This window comes from Papio anubis, chromosome 12 (genome assembly GCF_008728515.1).
Source record: "Papio anubis isolate 15944 chromosome 12, Panubis1.0, whole genome shotgun sequence".
Taxonomy (NCBI): domain Eukaryota; kingdom Metazoa; phylum Chordata; class Mammalia; order Primates; family Cercopithecidae; genus Papio; species Papio anubis.
In genome coordinates this window covers 85,996,520-86,018,281 of record NC_044987.1, presented here as the reverse complement: position 1 = coordinate 86,018,281, position 21,762 = coordinate 85,996,520, and the positions used below count along the sequence as shown (strand labels likewise).

General features: G+C 36.2%; 2 protein-coding genes across 2 annotated transcripts in view; one reads left to right on the top strand and one right to left on the bottom strand.

Annotated features, from left to right (window-relative positions):
- The window catches only part of SLC5A12 (solute carrier family 5 member 12), a 50,707-nt gene extending 41,335 nt beyond the window's left edge, over positions 1-9,372 (top strand). Inside the window, exons 13-15 of the mRNA XM_003910111.4 lie at positions 1,297-1,400; positions 6,594-6,721; positions 8,873-9,372. Coding sequence (XP_003910160.1) covers positions 1,297-1,400; positions 6,594-6,721; positions 8,873-9,022 — 382 coding nt within the window. The 3' untranslated portion in view covers positions 9,023-9,372. The remainder of the gene's footprint in view (positions 1-1,296; positions 1,401-6,593; positions 6,722-8,872) is intronic.
- A 7,783-nt stretch (positions 9,373-17,155) lies between these two features.
- The window catches only part of ANO3 (anoctamin 3), a 323,668-nt gene continuing 319,061 nt past the window's right edge, over positions 17,156-21,762 (bottom strand). Inside the window, 1 exon segment of the mRNA XM_031653387.1 lies at positions 17,156-20,176. Within this exon segment, the coding sequence (XP_031509247.1) occupies positions 19,994-20,176 (183 nt within the window). The 3' untranslated portion in view covers positions 17,156-19,993.

The window sequence follows — 21,762 nt, the reverse complement described above, 5'->3', positions numbered from 1 at the left end:
CTGTACACGCTCATTTCCTCTGAGCCCAGCCTTCTCAAACTGGCCAGGTGATGTGGCAAATTACATTTATGAAAGTCTCTCTTGGCCCAGCATATCTTCTCCTCTCCATTGTCCTTGTCAATCTTGAGGCAAGTCTCGTCATTACAAAGTCCAGAAAAGTGAAATGATCTTATTTGTATTTTTGATTTCCTCCATTTTTCTATTTTCTCTTCTTTTCTAATACAACCCATTCTATCCAAGCATCACTAGATTTATTTTTTCTGAAGCGCCTTCCTGAACTCATTACTACCACATGGAGATGACTTCAATGATTCATGTGCTTATGGAATAAAATGCAACCTTTATCCTGGAGCTAAATATCTGCCAAACTTTTGTGTGGTTTTAATGTTATTAACTATTGTTTTCCTTCTACTCTGAATTCTGTCTCTTCTCTTCTACCTATGCCTATCCCACTCTTTCCTACATTTGGGTCCTTAATCAAGCTATTTCCTCCATAGTAATGTCTTAGTGTTCATTTCCACTCTCCTAAAATCTGTTTATTTTTCAAGAGCTGTACTAGTGTCCCCCATTCCTCCATAAAATTCATTTTGACTCAGGTTCCAAATGGGCACTCCATTATTTTGCTTCCATTTGCCTTTAAGTTTCATTTTCTTTCCATAAATTTTATATCAAAGAATTTCAACCTATTTATGGTTCATCATAAACCATGTTGATTCTTCCCTCCTGCCTGTACTTACTGTATTACCTTCTTGGAATGCTAATTCCTGGCCCTGACTACCCTCTTTGCTTGATTAACTACTAATTATTCTTTCAAAATGAGCTGAGGTATCATCTCATGCATTGATCTGAATTTGGTACTACTATGAAGGCTGCCTTAATCTTTTATACCTTTTCTACTGAGGCAAAACTAACCCATTTTATGATTATCTATTAGCTCCTATATGTAGACTTTGTGACTTTCTCATCTTTAGATCACTAATGCCTGTCACAATCACTAGCACTAAATCTGGGCTTAATAAATGTCTGAAGAATAAATAATACAAATGAAATGAAAGACACAATCCTCATGGTAATACTTATGATTCAGTATCTATATTGTTATATTTTTAATTCAGGAATGAATTAGATTGAGTGGAATACAAAGCACATTTTGTCTAAATATAATTTTTTAAATGACAAGAAGTTATGCTTTAGGCTTTTGAGATGCCAGGCCCTAAAATGAATCCTGAGCAGTCCTCTATACCACTGTGGGTCTTTAGAATGCACGGAATTGGTGACATGTGCTGTTTTCCACAGACCTGCAATAGCTGATACCTGGTACTCAATCTCCTACCTTTACTACAGTGCAGTGGGCTGCCTAGGATGCATTGCTGCTGGAGTAATCATCAGCCTCATAACAGGTTGGTTATAATTCCTCCCTTTGGGACTAAAGAAGATATGGGCTAGTGCATGCATTGGTGGACTGGCTGACTGTCTTACTGGTTTGAATTCAAGTTTCTCAAAAAAACCCTTCTTCCCACAGAGATGTCTACTCTCTCAAAACTGACATACAAAGGCGCCTTTCATTATTATATATCTGATTATTAATATATAAAACATGTATTCACGGGAGGCTGAGGAAGCAGAATCGCTTGAACCCAGGAGGTGGAGGTTGCAGTGAGCTGAGATGGTGCCATTGCACTCCAGCTTGGGCGACAGAGCAAGACTCCGGCTCAAAAAACAAACAAACAAACAAAAAACCACATATATTCAAATATTTCCCATATATTATAAAAAAAAAAGATGCTTTGACACATGTCCCCCAGAAGCTTGAGTATAAAAAACCCTCCGTAATATAACAATCAGTAAATAAGGTTAAATATTCAGAGTGGTTCTTTTCCCCTCATCTCAGTAAGAGACAAAATTTTTGTCATCACCATCTTGCTATCTGATGAAGTCAGCCTTTGCTAACTTACTAGAAAAGCAAAACACTGTTGTTTTTGCCTATGTTGTCCTTTGGAGGCTGCTCCTCTAAAGTCGTGGAGTTCTCTGCAGTGAGCAGCTTCATTGTCAGCCATTTTTGGCAAAGTGTCTACCATCCATACTTGCCCTTTTGATGGATTAATGTCTTTTTTGTTTCAAAGCCCATGAGGGATTCGTAGTGGTGGTGAGAGTGTGGGAGATAGTGGGGTGGAATAAGTTCACTGTACTCTTGTCCCTCCACCTCCTTGGAGTACGTATTTTAGCTGAAAAATTTTTAAGGTATTCTATTTTTCCACGACTATTATATACCAGTGAACAATGGCCAACGTTCTTACTCAACACGAAACCTGAATGGCAACATTTCTGGTGACTGTATACTAGAAATGTTATATGCAAGTTCCGATGCCCTATTGTTCTGTGCATGATGTCAGTAGCCATTCACTGAAATTTAAGAAGATACTGGCTATGATAAAGAATTGACTATAAATCTTGTAACCCTAGTCTTTCACATAATAACAACTCTCTCAATGTCTTTATTTAAATAGTTTCAGGCGAAAGATTGTTTATTCAATTTGTTTAGATTTTGCCTTAGTACCCTGACATCCTTGACTCCTTCCTTGATGCTAGAGGAATATACCTAGACATTTCAGTTTAGTGGTCGGTCGCCACTAAGAAGACAGCCAATATTTCAGCTGCCTGGACATTTCCTTCTAAAGCAGGAAATGTGTACACATGAAATCCAGTGGTTTGTCAGTCTATATTTTCCATGTGTGCACCAGAATTAGCATGCTGTTATGTTGATACAGCAGCACTTATATTAAATTTGATTGAAAATTCTTACACATTTTCAGCATGAACAACTCTTTTGGTATTAATCCTTATGTTTTCTTTTTCTCCAAATGAACCAGGTCTTAGTGAAATGCCCTTGAGACCAAAAGCGAACACGTAACAAAGTCTAGTTATGCCTTCAAACATTTGGAAGAATTTTGGAACATGACCACCAGATGTTCTTGCCTCCTGGTGCCTGTCTTCCAAATGAGGCCTTAGTGCTAGCCTGATACCCTCAGGTCTGCTCACCAAGAGGGCTTAACAAATCTTCTGTAATACCCACTGAATCTTTTAAAGAGTCTTACAATGTTGAAATGTAGAATAGGGTCAGTGAGGAAGGACAGAGGCCTTTTGTGGGCCTGTTCTCCTTGTGTTATATTTTATCTTGGTCTTATTTGGTCTTAATAGGTGATGTATTCAATTATACTTCTTCCAGATAAAGTATGGCACCTAAAAGATATACTGTTTATGTTACTCATATATGTTGACACATAGAATCATGTCTGTGTTGATTAGCAACTCCAGGAAGTTTATATCATTAATCATTTTGTGTATCAGCTGCTGAAAGGAGATCTTGGGCTAGGATACACTTTAAATTCTTCATTATTACTGATAAAATTCTGCTGGGTGGCTGAAAATTATTTTTTCATTTTTCCATTTTAGACATGTGAAATGAAAATATCATTTCCTAAATCAAGAACAAATACCATTGTTGGTGTATCAAGTGACCAAAACATCCCATTATCAGGACAGTACGTAGAGATTGATGCTACTCTGTTTTTCAGTGTACAGTAGTTTATATTTATCTGAATCTTACTGTATTTTTCTCATTTACCATAAAGCTGCATGTCTCTTTATGGACATGCAGATCTTTAGTTATGGATATGAAGTCTTTAGTTATCAGTCTATTATTTTTATATTTTAGATTATGGTTCCATACATTAAGGTTAAATGTGGCCTACTACCTATTTTCTTTCTTTCTTTTTTTTTTTTTTTTTTTTTTAGTTTTCTAGAAACAGAGCTTGCCCATTTATTTGCTTTTGACTATGGTTGATTTCACTCTATAGAGGCAGAGTTGAGTAGTGGCAACAAACATCTGGCCAGCAACGCCTAAAATATTTACTATCTATCTCTTAACATACAAAAATTAATCTTTGTGTTAGATAATTCATCTCATCAGAGAAATTTACTGTACTACTTTATAAATTGTCAGGAATTGCGCAGCTCTGTATAATGATGTGAGATAGATAAAAAATATTCTAGCTTTCAGTTTGCTGTGGTGAAAGCTGATACCATTCTAATTTCTGATTCTTGTATGTAATCTACCTTATTTCAGTCTCTCCTCTTTGTCACACAGACACACGCAGATACACACACAAACACACATACACACACACACAGACACATACACACACACTCATACCATTCTTTCTGTTGAAAGTTTATAGACCATCTTTTTATTCATAGGTTTCTGAAATTTTATGTCTTTGCCACTCCTAATCTGACTTTCTTGACTTGCAACTTAAGCCTATATCTTGTACTCAGGACTTCTGCTGAGAGTTTTGGGGCTTGTGCCCAGTAGAGGGACCATGTAGGGAATGGATTCTAGGTTGCATTCGGCTCGTGGAGTCAGTACCTTGGCATAGAGTTGCTTCTGCTTAGAGGAAGGGGAACTTTCCTCAAAACCACCCCAAGTTACTATACATCTAGTGACATTTCCTCTATAAGCACGAACTTTCTTTTCCTTAGGAAAAACCCACTTGTCTACAGGAAATGATCTCATCCCCTTTGACCTTCTTCTCTTTTCTCACCTAATATGTCTACAGTCCTGCAACCTCTTGACGAACTTGGTTTCACCCAATTTTCTCAACAGTCCACTGATGCTCAATCCCTAAGGTCTTGCTCATGAAAGATGATAAATCCATGACTGAAGGCAAATACAGAGCTTCTGGTTTGAGAATTTGAGTTTCATTTTCAACTTTCCTATCTGTGAGAATTATAGCCCTATACTTTGCTTTACCATCTACTATCTCCCAAAGGCAATATTCTCTTTTTCTAGAAGAAAACAGAATATAAATCCATATGAAGCAAAGAGTCCTGTCCAAATCTCAGGACCTGCTCTTCAGAGACAATAGATCACCATCATTTGTTGGAGTGTTTGATACTTTTGTGGTTCATTCAGAGACAAAACTCTTCTCTGTTTGAAACCCTGGAAATGACTTTGTCCCAGATTAAATTATTCTGATTCAGAGATGCCCTTGCATAGAATTTTGAGGTTGTGCAACCCCTCCTCTGCCACTCACACATATACACATATTAAGACAAATGGAGGGTTACAGAGTGTGAGATCACACATGTTTAACTAAACATATATTTCATCATTTATTAGCTCATAGAAAAGTTCACCATTTCCTCATCCATGAAAAGAGAATAATAATACTTACCTATTTATAGGGATTAGTGATAATCTATGTAAAATGTGCCCAGTATGTAGAATACACTGACTAATTGATAAATATTATTATCAACACTAGTAGAATTCTATGTGGTCAAATGTCTTTTGACAGGGTGATGTAATGCCAGGGAATAGATTGTTTAAACCTCAATTTAGAATTTTAAAAATCTACATTTTTGGCCAGGCACAGCGGCTAACGTCTGTAATCACAGCACTTTGGGAGGCTGAGGTGGGCGGATCACTTGAGGTCAGGAATTTAAAACCAGCCTGGCTAACATGGTGAAACCTCATCTCTACAGAAAAAAATGCAAAAAATTAGCCAGGTGTGGTAGTGCATGCCTATAGTCCCAGCTACTCCAGAGGCTGAGGCAGGAGAATCTCTTGAACCCGGGAGGCAGAGGTTGCCCTGAGCCGAGATCATGCCACTGCATTCCAGTCTGGGCAATAGCATGAGACTCTGTCTCATACAAAAACCAAACAAATCTACAATTTTTTTTTTCTTGTCTCTAGAAAGCAGTTTGAGAAAAAGTTTGTGGATGGGCACAGTATCTGGCACTTAAAAGAAATTTGATCAACGGTATAACCGCTACTCCACTCTTCCTTCTAGTATCTTTACACTACGCTGAGTATGGGACTAATAACTATCATTGAATGATATAGGGTATTAGTGAATAGTCTTTATGACTTAAAATTTGCATAAATTCTGGGAGGAGCAACATCACTGGCGTTTACGTCTTGGTTTGAATATCAATTTGACTCTTGTTCCACAGCAGGATTTGAAGAAATAGGACATTGAACAGGTATGTTTTGAGGAAGGGAAAAGGAGGTGTGAGGCGTGAGGAGGTGTGAGGAATGCTTAAAATACCTGGGAGGAACATGAGGATATTGCTTGTTCAGGATGTTAGGGTGAAAGAAAAGAAGGAACAATAAAAATACTCTTTCTAATTTTACAAATACTGGCTTAGATGATCTCAAATATTAATATATCTGGTTTGGCTAAAAAATCAAGAGCTTTTTTAAAGGAAGAAATTGAATAATTACTGCTCTCCCCTCTGTTGGCCAAAGAAGGGTACTAGTAGAGTTTTCTACAATAGATATTTAAAAATAAATAGGTTGTCTCTGTTTAACTCTACAGTCATGAGTCTACCTGACCTGATAATTTGTTGATGTTTAAAAATGAACTCCTACCTCTTTCAGCAGTTAAGCAATTTCTGTTTATTAACCACTCAGTCTTGTTTTCACTTTTATTCTAAAAAGTAACCTACTTTTCAAGTTGACAATGTTTAAATTTGTAAAGGAAGACTTGGAGGACTGCAACTGTCTAATCTATTTGTTCTTTTGTTAATAGGTCGCCAAAGAGGTGAGGATATTCAACCACTGTTAATTAGACCAGTTTGTAATTTATTTTGCTTTTGGTCTAAGAAGTACAAAACACTATGCTGGTGCGGAGTTCAGCATGACAGTGGTACAGAGCAGGTGAGCTGATGTTTGAGCTTCTAAAAATGTGTATGGACTCAAAGGGATTCCTGGTTTTGCCTATTTAAACCAGCTGCAAAGATGCACTGGAAAGGGAAGGCAGTGATTGAAAGAACTTGAAAGAATTTGAGTTTCAACTTCAGAGTTACCTCAGCTAATCAGCTTTTAAGCACATAAATATGTTGATAGGTAAAAGTGCCTTGAAGCTGAATTATTGGCATTACGGGTGGTCAGTTTTCAAAGCTTGTTTTAACCCTTGTGAAGGTGAATTCTAGGAAAATATAAAAGCGAATCATAGAAAAGGAACAAATTGAAGGCACATTCTCCTATAACAGTTCAAAGCATGGACCTCAGCATCAGATAGTCCTGGGATTAATCCTGGTTCCATGTCCTGCATTCCTTGGGTAAATTATTTAACTCCTCAACTCTAGCTTTTCTGATCTGAAAACTGGGTGGGTGAGAGGGGGATTATCAGAGCAACATGGACACAAGCATTTCCAGTTCCATGGGATATAAATGGAAAGCAAGGTCATGGTGGGAATGCACAGGCAAAGAAGCAGCAAGATGCACCTAACTCTCTAACTCCCCAGCTCTTTTTATTCTGGGAAAAAGAAGTGTGTTTAGGTCAGGCAGTACTAGAGACACTGTCCAAGTATTATTAAGGTTTCATCAGCCAAAGACCACCAGAAAGAGCCTGTAGTTAGACAAAATTGGACTTACCGACTTGATGCAGCAAGGTGGGGTACTTCAGAGGAATCGGCGAATGCCACCCTCAACAAGAGGGAGGAAGAACATGTCTTGTAAGGTTTGGTTCCCACTGAAGGATTCTTAAAGGGGTCTACGGGAAGCCGAAATGACCACAAAGCTATCTGGGGCAGCATTGGTAAGAGTGCAATGGTCACTCAAAGGGTTGTTATGGCATTTGATGACTGCCAGACCTTGGGAGCAGCTGGCCTTATCAGTGTCTGTCTTCCCAGCTTAAGTGCAGGAGTGTTTTTGTTGTTATTGTTGTTGTTGTGTTTTTCTTTGTAGTTTAAACTTATATTCACTTTTAGTCCCAGACATTTTATTCTTTTATGATTTTAGGAGAGGGAAGCCTAACCCGAATCATGGCAAATATTTCTGAGTTGCCCATTGCTCTCCTCTCCAGAAAACAGCAGAATAACATGTATATCACCTAAAGCTGAGTTTATTACTTATGGCGGGAGGCAAGAGCACCAGGTTTACAGAGAGGCTCAGAGAATGGAAGTTAGGTGCAGACATTTATAGAATTCTGAGCTTAAGTGACTTAAGGTAGATCTTTCAATTCAGGGTTCTTATTGGAACTGGGCAAAACTGTGGTGTAAGAATTTAAAGTTGGAAAACATAGCCAGGTGAAGGTCCTAAAGTCAGTTTTGATAATTGAACCGTGGCTTGATAAGCAAGGAGTTTGCTTCATTGAACAATCTATACTTTGGAGAAAAGGGCTGTTTACCCAGATGAGCAATTTATTTTGCTTAGAAGGCAGCTGGTTAAGCAGCCTATTGTTTCTATAAATGAATTTTGAGGAAGTTCTAGAAGCAACGGATCAAGTTATTTATTGGTTTGCAGACTCAGGAAGATAGAATTTCCTGGAATAAATAATAAACTTACTTAATTCAGGCAGCCAGCTTCTGTTCTCAAGGCTAAGTTGAATGGGAGGGGACACTCCTTGTGTCACTATTGGGCTTCTTTGCCAGAAAATAATGTTGAGCAGCATCCAGGGGAGTTTGTGTATAGGTGTCCCTCTTATTATCAGCAGGCTCTCCTATTCCCTGGTAGGAAGGGGGCCATCCTCATATGAGATAGAGGTATGTTTCTCCTTATAATGTAATACTACTACCTGACGGGATTGCTGGGTTAAATGAGAGATGTAAAAATTTCTTCATGCAACACAAGACATACTGTAAATGCTCAATAAATTGTTCTTTTTGCTGTTATTATCTTTAGAAATAGTACCTTACATGGATTATCAAAGTTATCAATTAGAAATTGTCTTAGGTCAGAGTTGTTTATGCTTCTTTTGTACTTATATATAATTTTTTGAAGCCAAAGCCTAAACAAGATTCTCTCAGGTTAATTTGGAATACATCAAGGCTATATTGCTAATATGTGTCTTTCTATTTTCCTCAGGAACACCTTGAGAATGGCAGTGCCTGGAAACAAGGGGCTGAATCTGTCTTACAGAACGGACTCAGGAAAGAAAGCCTGGTACATGTTCCAGGCTATGATCCTAAGGACAAAAGCTACAACAATATGGCATTTGAGAATACCCATTTCTAAGGCAATACCTGTATGAATGCACACACACACACAGACACACACAATATACACACACACAAACACACAAACTCCACATACTTCTTGCCTATTTGTTAGTAGATTTGTATAGTTGCCATTGCTAGCAGACAGGGATGTCTGCTGCCTATTTGTACTTATTTATTACTACATGCAAAATACTGTTTCCCAGGATATTATTTGAAAGACTCCAACTTTCACAGAGAAAAACCAATCTGCTCCAAATGTCCTTGACTACTTCCTTCTTGAATAAATTAGGACTGGATTTCATCACCTTTCAAGAAATCAAAGTCTGTTTGCTTGGTGTCGTATTAAACTTCAGGTTTTTCATTTTAGTAGTTTTTTAACCATCAAAATATCTTGGAGTTTAAAGGCAGAATGGGCAATAGGAATATGCATATTATTGCTTTTGTACCACGAGGAATAAAACAGAGGAATGACATCCACCTCTGACTTCACACCTCACATACATGTAGACATATTTTATGCCACCCATCTCCCATCCTGTAGCTGCAATTGGCATACAACTATTAACATACTATTAACATCCCTTCGCCACCACTATTAGGTCCTCTTCCAGTCATTCCAGTCATTAGCTGTCCTGACCAAACATTAAAAAAAAATTCAGCTAAGTGCAGAAGGAGAATATGGTATGTCTGGCTAGTGGGAGCGATTATAACTAAAATCTCTGCTCCTTTTATGTTGTCCATGCAGTATTTCTTCTTCCTTTCTATCACTTTACAATGAAAAATTGCCTCAGAACTCAATAAGAAGTCTGGAGCCTTTTTCCAGGGCTAAGTGAAGAGAAAAGGAATGTCCTATAGAAGGTTGTTAGAATAGAATTTGGTAAAAGAACGTTGCAAATAGTGTAAACAGACCATAGATTTCACCAGGAATAGTGTTCTTCTTTGGACAAAACACATTGTCCACAAGACTTGTACTCTGCTCATTCAGCTCATGTGAGCAAGCTCAACTCACTCCACCCGGGTAAGGTAACAAAAATGGAGAACTTCATAGTTCGTGTCTAGAAAATAATGTTTAAAGTTCTGGATAATGAGGGCATTGCCAATTAAAAGGTGAGTTGACAAATGAAGGAGCAGTGAAAGATTTTTGGAGGAAGCGAAGAAATAAAATTCTGAAAAGGTAAAAGAAAGAAATAGTATGTCATAGGGACCAAATCAGAGGACAGATAATAAGAAACAAAGTTGTATCTGACAAGTGTCAGATATTTATTTTGGTGGCCAGATAAGAGCAAAAGGCCTAGAAACAGTGCGTTAGCAAAGTAAGAAGAAATAGTCCAAATAGGCAAGGATAAGGAACTCCAAAGGTTGTCTTTAAATATTTCTTGAAAGAGAAAGCCTTGAAAGAAGCATGCAATAGACAATACCAATATCTATTATTAGAAAAGATAAAAAGACAGACAAATCAATGGAGGAATTAAAACAGACACACTGGAGTTTACAAAACAGAACTCAATCCTTGCCTTCTCTCCCTCCACTCAAATAGAAAAGGAGAATAGAGAAAGAGAAAAAAGGTATTGGGCTACAGTTTATAAGAGAAATGAGAAAAAAAATATATTTGGGATAAGAGGGAAAGGGTCAAAAGGGGGCACATTTGGAGAAATATCTGAAAACGAGAAGGAGCAGAATTTTTGGAAACATTTTTCAAAGTCTGGCAATGCTAATTAAGCTGTTGATCTAAGGATTTGCAAATTGAGAGGTGCAATTATTTTCCAAATGACTTGTGATACTCTTATTAATTAGAATACATATTTTGTGAATATTGAAATCTGAGCCAAACCTAGTTGGCTTTATTAATATCTTAGGGAAAGAAGAGAGAAAGAAAGAGGGAGAGACAGAGAGAGAAAGAAAGAAAGGAAGAGGGAGAGAGAGAGAGAGAAAGAATAAAAAGGAAAAAACAGCAATTCTGAGGATGAGAATAAATTAATGGTAGGCATTATATATGCATGTACATATATATACATGTGCATACATATATATGTAAATATGATTTGGAATACATCAGGATTGTGAACTTCCATTTGGGATAGCATAAAAACAAAATATACCATACAGTTTTTCCTTTTACTCACAAATTTTACTCATAAATTTTCCTAAAGACATTTCACTGGGTCAGTACATTTCCGCAAAAGTTTTAAAAATGTTTTTTCTTTTATAGTCCCTAATTATCTTACCTGGAGTGTTATCAAAATGTCATACAACTGGAAGATGCAATTATTATTATAAAAATATCTCTGCCTTCCTTGTGTAATGAAATTTATGGCATTAGCAGATGACATTTCAAGAGATTTTAGAGGTCATTGTAGAGACTCCCCCCATTCTTCTTAATTGAACAAACAGGCATAAATCTAGGGTTTCAGGTAGAGAGCAGATGGGAATCTGTGGGAAACTGTCTTCCACGGTGTATGAAAATCGTGTTTGTTGTGTGATGAAGCAAAAGGGAGCTATGAAGTGCACAGTCAACAGATTCAGCTAGTGAGTCCCAGCACTCCTCTCAGGCCCTCCCTAGGATTAGCAGCCCAGAGTCATGCCAAGGCCACTGGTGCAGTACAAAGACAGTCCAGTGACAAGTTCCATCCATACCATGGAAGAGGGTTTAACTCATGGCTGTTTTTGCCACAGCATGACCAGAGACATTCTCAATAAATGACACTAGGAATGATGAGTTTTAGAGGGGCCTAAAATGTTCCAAACTTGATACTCAACACTGTGCTTTAAAGCACAGCCACAGATACTGGTAAAAATGGAACAGAATTACCTCAATGCCTCTTTAACTCATTCTGAATGAATTCATTTTTGTGACAGATATTTTTTCGTCACCATTTGGAATAAGAACTACGACAGCTTATGATTGAGATGAGGAACTGGAGTCAAATGGCTTAGGTTCAAACACAAATTCTGACATAAATCTAGGTAATTTTGGGCAATACTTTTAAAATGTTACTTTATTTACCAATTAATAGGAGTAAAAATTATCCCTACTTAATTGCATTATTATGAAGATTTATAAAAGTAAATCATACAGTGCTTAGCACAGCGTGACAGGCCCACATGGAACATTAAATATTTGGTCTGCAATATCTGAAGAACATGGTGTACATGTTAACTTAAATGGTTTCATTATTTCTCTTCAGGATTTTTAAGATGCAGGATCAGAATATATGTTACTATTTTGAGAATAAGAAATAATAAGACAAACAGAATGTATAAATTAAAAGTCATGCCATAAATTTCCAAAGAGTAGTTTTCTTAATGCCAGAGTTTAAATAAAATGTTATTTTCCAGTGAGTAACTTTTCTAAAGGTCCTAAATTCTGAAAAGAGAGAAAACTACTGTTATAAACAAGTTTATTACTAAAAGATGCAATAGTCATTATTATGATTTATTATTTTGTACATGTAAACCTTGATAAGTAAACAGTATCTCAACCCAAGTTTATCACTCAATGCACAGTTCAAAGCAACTGTGACTCTCAAAATAGCAACAGAAGGTGGGGAAGGTCTTTTCCCTTTGTTTATATAATGTTTGCTAAATAAGAACTTTACTATTTCATGACTTTACAGGGTTATACCATTTCATTCTAAAGAGAAACAAAAAGTAAACCATTGCCCATGTGGTTTTCAAATAGTATTTCAAAGAGAATATTACTGAAATATTTTTGTGCTGTTACAGACTTAATCAAACATTATTTATGGAGAAAATAGAGGAGTCTCCCTTTAATTGTTCCCTTAGAAATAAATTGTTTTAAAATATTACAGAAGTTATAGCTGTATGTATATGCACATTTGTATATTTACAAGTCTCATGGACTTAATCTCAATATTGTAAATTAGCTAGGTTTACTATAGTTAACTGCTTTTATCTAGCATTTATAATCTTGTAGCATAAGCTCTTTTCAAATAAGTAAAATTTAACTGATATCAATGGTACACATGGAATGATACAAATTTATAAACTAATCAAAGGTAACTCATCATTGATAGTGAATTAACTAATCTGTAGTTTTTACTGGTAGTTCTTGGAAAGAGATAACACCATTATTTCCTCTCCCACTCCAATCTCCCAAGTAAATCAATGTAGATCTGCAAATACCCTTGTGAATAACAAACATTCACAAGCCCATTTTTCTAATATTATACTTTGGTGTTTCAACTATTAGCCATCTTCAGAAGAAAAAGAGTTAAGCTCATAAGTATTTAACTTCGAAATCACAACATGACCCTTTCTCGAAGTGTCAGGCTGTCATCATATATTAGAAAAATCATCTTACCCTGTGGAGCAAGATGGTCATTGATAATGATATTTCAGTACATCGGTAGGACATTTCATATGATATTTTTGTATTTTCAAAATCGTATGCAGCTTTTTAATTTCAGAGTTCTAGAATACATCTAAATCTAATGTTGTTTATACAACTAGTTAAGATTAGGAAAAATGCCTATAAACAAGTATAGTTACATAATTTATATATAATTATTTAAATTATTTTTTTAAATTAAGTTTTAAGTGCTTGGGAATTATCAATGTGAATATTTTCTACAGGGTTAGGAATGGAAAGGAAGATAATCATCTATTCTAAAATCTTTTGTTAAAACCTTATAGATTAAGGCAGGTCCACCAGGTGACCAAGTAAGCATATACCAAAATAAGGTTTTTCATATTATATAACATGACTTCCTTTTTGATGTTTTGAATAATGCCTGTAATATTTAGCTTACCATGGGTTAGGAAGCGCGCACACACACACACACACACACACACACACACACACACACACAGAGATAAACATCAAGAGGGCTTGTAACTTAATAAAATAGGTTACTATAAATCAAGAAAAGCAATAAATAATGGTGATATCCCTTGTGGACCTTATCCTCAGGAATTTCCAGAAACGATTCATCTGTGTCCTAAGTTGCTAAAGCAAGTGTGTGCACAGGTGTTCAGAACACCTCATTCCTATTACAGGATCTGCTTTTGACACATTTAAAAGGCTAAGAGTAGTTTCACATAATTCTTTACTTAATGTCTTAATTTAACTGCCATATTAAAAAACGTGAGCAACCCTCAAATCACTTATTTGCAGTATAGTATAATATAAGCAGGCTGCATTTGTGGATAACATTATTGACTGGTTTGGAATACACTTCGTAAAGGTTTATATACCTTTATGTTAACTACTTTCAAGAATGCTAATAGGTTACCTTCTGAAAAATTGATTCAGTCTATTTCAACAGAGCAAAGCTTCCTTAAATCGGCTTTGGAATTTAAGAATTTGGAAGGAATGTTTAATGATAACAATACACAGTGTATTTTTTTTATTTTTATTTTTTTACGATTTGCAGGGTAACTGTAGTGAGTAAAAGGAACAATAAAATCAATATTTATAATCATCTGGATAAATACATGGTTGCAACATAATTTCTCATATTGAGAATAAAAATGGAGAAATCCACTGTTTTCTCTTCTGGCCGTCCCCAAATTCTTTTTTCAATTATAGAATTCCAATAGCTCTTTCCTACTTGAAAAATACAATATAGAGGCCAATGGACGTATATGTTAGGAAGATAAAATTGTATAACCTTAAAATTGTGTATCTTTTTAAGTGTATTTTCATCTTTAACACTGAAAATCAGGCTGTTTATTCTTTGGTTAGAGTTGTCACCAAAATCTAGGCTTACTAGATTTAGCTTCATAAATCATAACATAGTCAACAAAAAAAATCTTCATTTCTTCTGAGTGTTAACAGATGAACTACATTGTGGTTTTTCAGCCAGAAAGAAGGCAGGGCGTGTGCACAGCAGACACTGAAGTAGGATCTGTAAACTAGACATTTTTGCATGGGTAGAAAAGACTCTAAATTGTCTTTATCATCTTCAAAACATTGCTTCCACAATTATCTTTGCCATCCGGTTTTTCTGCCACCCAATCTCTCTTTTCTCACCAGAGAGAGAAAAATACGCTGGGTAAAGATCAATGGAAAAGTCTGTTCATATTACTTGTTGGAAAGATACTTAATTTTGCCTGAAGACTTTACTGGTAGGGTTGAATTTCATATATCAACATGCAATTCAAAATAATTGTAATGGTACTGAGGCAGTTTGAGTAGCACATGGGGCTAGCCACCTACATGACAATTATTTTTTGAGGAGTATCTAAATAGATTTCATAAAGTTTTGTTTTTCAACTAATAATATAAGAAATGTTACTTTGTGAAAAACAAAGAGGGCAGAGACGTCACTTTAACCACATAGAGAGAATTAAGATGGAAAAAACACTGAGGATGTCAATGAAGGTCTATACCAGAAAATCTCATTTATTTCCTTCCTAGGGAAAGATATAAAGCAAAGCCCATACAACTGACTGTCTAGTGTAACGAAGACTTCCACTTTGGGCTGGCTGCATGTGAACGAGGCTTTTTCTTTTTTTTTTTTTTTTTAATTTATTTATTATTATTATACTGTAAGTTGTAGGGTACATGTGCATAACGTGCAGGTTTGTTACATATGTATACTTGTGCCTTGTTGGTGTGCTGCACCCATCAACTCGTCATTTACATCAGGTATAACTCCCAATGCAATCCCTTCCCCCTCCCCCCTCCCCATGATAGGCCCCGGTGTGTGATGTTCCCCTTCCCGAGTCCAAGTGATCTCATTGTTCAGTTCCCACCTATGAGTGAGAACATGCGGTGTTTGGTTTTCTGTTCTTGTGATAGTTTGTGTCCTTTGTAGGGACATGGATGCAGCTGGAATCCATCATTCTTAGCGAACGAGGCTTTTTCTAGAGAGAATTTTGCAGAAGCACACATACAGTCACAAAGCAGTAAAATTGGACTTACTAGACATTGATAGTAGCAGATATTAGAACTGGTCCCAAATATGAAACTTTTCTCTACCAACCTGTTTGTTTCATTTTACTTTCCTAAAAAAGACATCTTAATGTGGATGTGGCTAGGATGCAGTGAGGGTAACATTTGTGTTCTCTAGAAAACAAAAAAGCCATCAAATGTGATCATGGGTGTGTTTTTTCAAATGAAGCCAGATGGCAAATTCAATTGAAGGTAACTTATCACTGTTACAAAGGTATCAATCCTAGCTAGCAGAGGCCTGGGCTGATCAATGATTCAAGCTAAAGCCCAATTAATATCTCCTTTGGACTATGTATTGTTGTCATATTTCATTTGGAATAGAAATGCCTGTAGGGAAATGTTTGGCTTTTCATCAGAAACTGGGTTGTTCAGGTCACTCCTAAAAGGTTCTCTCTGAGCCAGTAAGAATAGCAGGAATGAGGTAAGATGTTAACTGATTCTTTGGATGAAACCTAGAACTATACCCAGAGTCCATTTTAATACCGTGATTTTGGGGGGAAATGGAGTGGAAATATCTGGTCACCATAGTAGGACTGAGTTGGGCATTTTTCAAAGATAGTAAATGCTCACTGATTCTTATACAAAAGATGGCAAGATGCAAGTGTGTGTGTGCACACCCCCACACAACACACATACCCTGGGCTTATGTTAACTTGCCCCCACTTGACAGGATAGTCAATCAAGCCTTATCAGTTAAGCAACTCTGCAGGCCACCTGGATTTTCCATTTTGACCATCATTAAAGAAAACAATGGGCAAATTGGTAGCCTCTTTTTGACAGTTGGCTGTGGTGCTCCTGCATGTCCTCCCTCCTTAGCATGCACTGTATCTGTGCAGAAATTCCTGTCCTAAAGAGATTTTGATGGTGATTGATGGAGCCAGCATAAATGTGAAAAAGAGAAAGGGCTTATGTGTGATGACACTATTGTTAACCCTCACAAGAACTAATCAAGAGCTTCTTCTCTTATCTGTGTCTAAATACAAAGCATTAGACAGGTGTGATTCCCCACCAGCACTTTATAATGTGCAAGCACCTTGAGGAAAACAATGATCTTATTAGAAGAGAGTCAAACCTTTTTAAGAGTATGGTAATGGCCTGCAAGAATAAGGAACTCGCCTTGCAGAGTAAAGAATGAACAACACCCCCTCCCCATATACAACAGATTTCAATTCAATATTTAAAAAGCAAGCAGAATTAAATTTAACATGCAAATTATAGGGAAAATACCATATCAAATAATGATTTATTGAGTGAAAAAGTTTTCTATTCATTCCATCATACAATAGATTGTGCTAAGAATCATTTTGGAGGAATGTGCAGCATTCAGAAGTTGTATCTCATCATGCAGTCACTCAGCAGCATTTTATCTAAAAGTACGTGCACAGACTCAGACAATTACAAACTATTTCAGGCATGATCTACAGTGATTTTCCACACATTGTACAGTGAAAGCTCTTCATCTTGGAACAACTTGTCAAGGCAGACTGCATGCACATATATATTAGTTATTCGCTTGAAAAGACAAGTTAGAATATGAAAATATATAAGCAGCATTCATGTAATACAGAATTCCTGAGAATAGCGTGTGCTATAAATCTTTGAGAAGTAATTTGTATTCATATAAAAACCATGATATAAAACATTTCTCTCAACTAAAACAGAGTGATCTAAAACTAACACACTGCAAGGGGCTGTCAGTATTTACTGTCAACAATGATGAAGGCATAACTAGATTCTATTGCACTTTTTCGCAAAATAAACATTTCAGACAATTTTTTCTTTTCCTCTTTTTCACATCTGTTTCGAAAGTATCAGAGAAGGCATTTTATAAACCAATGTATTACAATTTTTAAATTAAAATATTTTTCTCTTTTCATATTTTTCTTTCTAGTTGATCAATATGGTTTTAAACCCTAACGGGACTATATAAAAACACGGAAAGGAAATACTTCTCAAGGATACAGCTATCATTATTCTTTATACTACTCTCAGACAAATGGTGCTGTTCTGTGACCCTAACTTGGAAAAGATGTTGGTTGATGTTATTAATAGGTAGAGAGAGTATTTATACTCAGGCATGTATTTACATGTACCTAACAAAGCAAAGTAAATGCAGAGGATATAAAAATGGAGGAGTGTAAAACTCCCTTGTACTTAGTAGAATTAGTTGCTACGACTGCTACAAATGAGGACGGGGAGTGTGAGAACCTCTCTGGAATCTGAACGGAAGAGTCTCACATAACAAGGGCACGTGAGGGAAGTTCAGAGTCTAAGGCCCTTTCCCTTGCTCAGAATCAGAGGACAAGGAGGAAAGTGAATATGCTTGACAAAAACAAACAATGAAACAGCTATCATCTATCCGCTTTTCTTCTGGAGAGAAAGAAGGAAAAGCTAACAAAACATTTTCAGTGTTAATATTTAGAAAATAGTTTTCTAGTAAGAGAAACATAATCGTACTAGAGAAACACTAGCATATATACGTAGTAGCTTTATTTCCATTGTGTTTGATCTGGTCTTTTAAATATTAGAAATAATGGTGCTTTGCTTGATTGGAAAAATAATAATAATCATAGTAACCATAAATATGTAGTTGTGCATATGTGTGATTTCCTTGTTTTGCAAGGAAACGTCTTAATTTCATACATTTACTTCAGCTCTTCTCTTTCTTCCTTTCCAACCTCCACAACTTATGCCTCCTCTGAACTTTCTTGAGTGCACCATCACTCCTGCCTCATCTGTATGTGGAACAGACATACTCATAGATACAGAGTTGACGGTGAAATAGAAATTCCACAACAAAGCAAAATTATGTCTTTTGTGATTAATTTGACTTTGTTTCTAGAGAGTTGTTAAAAATAAACCAAATCAAAACTATCAAAGAAATAATAACATAAAACTCCCTTCAGTGATGAAAAAAGAAACTAAAACACAAATAAAGGTTTTGCTTTTTTTAACAAATAATATAGATTTATATTCATGCATTACTTTCATTAGTTCATGAGTAAGAGTGCACATTGTTGAAAAAGCTTAAGTGTTGCAGAGCATCTGGCCTCAGTTTTCCTAAATAAACATATTACAATAGTAAAAACTGGTGTCAGAGCTGCATAAACCACAACATATACTACATACCATCAAGGTGCAAAGGGACAAGGAAAACCAACGTATGTACAGCATTTCAAGTTAATATTCCATGAGAGTTGTAATAAATCATAGAGAAAAAATTAAATATACTATAAAACAGCCTTCCACAATAAAGTATGGATTAGTTGTGTTCTAAACTATGTAAGAATAGCCATTCATATTTTATAAGTATGTGGCTTTATTGGCAGTTAATACAAAAAATTGCAGTGCAACTGGCTCTGCCAGGGATAAAACAGACTTGAAGTAGCCAATGCAATGGAATATTATTTCAATGAATGCCGTTCTTTTTGGAATCTTGGATTTTTGGTTTGACTACTAAAGGTGATGTACAACTCTTCAACTGCATAGTCAATGTAAAGCAGCATAAATCCCCTGTGGCACAGAACCATAATCTCAGCAAGAGACAAGGGCAATTCCTACCAACCTGTAAACTGAAGGGATGTGGAGTTCTGGCAGCCAAGGCAAGAATTTGTTTAAGTCATTTCTTATAAGTACCTGAACTCAACCATACTTTCCAAAGTCAAATTAGTATGTGGGTGAAGACTGCCTGATACTTTAAGCCACGCCTGGCTTGTGAACATTTACATGGAAATCTGTCTTTGAAAACTTCACCAGCCTCTTTCTCATTACACTGCAGTTGATGGAAGGCAGAGGTCTCCAAGCATACAACTCCCTGAGACTGGTTCTGAGAATGACATCCTGGCTTCCTGCAATGTCAAACTAACCCTTTTTAAGGTCATCAAGTCATTGTTTTCTTCCCTACAAGCCTGGATATTTCAAATCCCAAATATGGCGGTGATACATTTCCAAGTAGCGTATTACACACGTGGTTTGCCAAGCATGCCTTCCTCCTAGATTCCACCTAGCATTCAAAGTTGCCATCATTTCTTCCCATTACTGTTATCACCCCTACTGGGTAACAGGTGTCAACTAAGGCCATTCATGGTGAACAGGCTGACCACTTTTTCTCCGTTGTTGTTGCAAATGTTCCAGTTCAGCCTCATACATCATTTCTTGAACTAAGTACTTCTCCCGTCGTATTCGGTCATGTAGACCCTTTGGTACATCTGGAATCAGGTATGCGATGAATGACTTTATCCCAAAAACAAGGTGCTGCAAATTTAAATGTGAAAAGTACAGTTTTCAAAGATTCTGAAATGTTAATTATAAAAAAGTACAACAATGAACAATGTTGCATTTGGCTTGAATCAAGCATCAGAACTTAGTATGTACCATCTAGAATATTAATACCTTCAAAAATTATATTGAAAACACTACTGTTGCCTTCTTCACATAAGTATCAGGACAAAACAAAAAATTACTTCCTCTTTTTGCTGTAACATGTTGATATCACTTTATAAGCACCAAGTAAATCCTAAATTCATACCTATAAAATCTTTACATATTATGAAATATTATTATGACATGAATTGTTATACACAGATGAGAAAGATCATATCCAGGGAGAACCCATGTCCAATAGATCATAACACATATCATGTAAACCACACAGAATGCAATCTGCCTGTTATGCTAGCATTAGACTCAAACTCAGAAAATGCATTTTTCATGTCTATTAAGTTCACATATCACCATAACTGCTTTAAATATTTTACCTTTATTATATAATTGTTCTATGATGAAAAACATATTACTTTTATTATTACTTCTTTGAGACAGCATCTCATTCTTTTGCCCAGGTTGGAGTGCAGTGGCATATACACAGCTGACTGCAGCCTCCATCTCCTAGGCTTAAGCAATCCTCCTGCCTCAGACTCCCAAGTAGCTAGGAACACAGTTGCCTGCCACTACACCTGGATAATTTTTTAAAAAAATTTTGTAGACACAAGGTCTTACCATGTTGCCCAGACTGGCCTCAAGCTCCTGAGCTCAAGTTATCCTCCCACCTTGGCCTCCCAAAGTGCTGGGATTACAGTTGGGAGCCACTGCGCCTGGTCAATATTTTGAAAAATGAACTGACAAAAGTAATGCATTTTTTAAAAAGCAGGAATAAAACTCAAAGGCAGTGTGTCTGTGGTTAGAAGTATACATGTTGAATGAGGCTGCTTGAATCTGAATCCTACACTTATCAGCTATTTAACCTCAGGCAAATCACCTATATTCTGTGTCATATCCCTAAAATGGTGATAATAGTAATACCTCTTAAAGGTTGGCATAAGTATTAAATGAATACGTGTGTGCGTATATATAAATACACACATACCATATATGTATATATATATTTGTTTGTGTGTGTGTGTGTGTGTGTGTGTGTATATGGCTCAGGGATTGCTTGTCATAGCGTGAGCCCTGCTTAAATATTACCTCCTGTTATTATAAATGCATCCTGTTTTTCCCAGGAAGAAGAGTAGATCTTTCAATTTCTCAGAAAGGAAAAAATATGATACTAATAGAGTTAGCATAATCTGTGGAAAATAACACGTTCCTAATGGATTCTTAGTAGATAATAGTCTACGTGGAAAAGAATTCAAGGTACTTTAACTGGGCTTATTATATGTGTCCCAAGAAACTGTACTGCAGAGCAGATCATAGTAAGGCAGGTCATATTTTTCCATATAAAAGCAAATAATCAGAAGTTCTTTCTTGATAAAATATTTGACATTCACAGAAATATCCAGGAATGTGCCTTAAGGGTATAGGAATAAAGTTCAAAACCTTTGCTATAATTAAATTAGTAA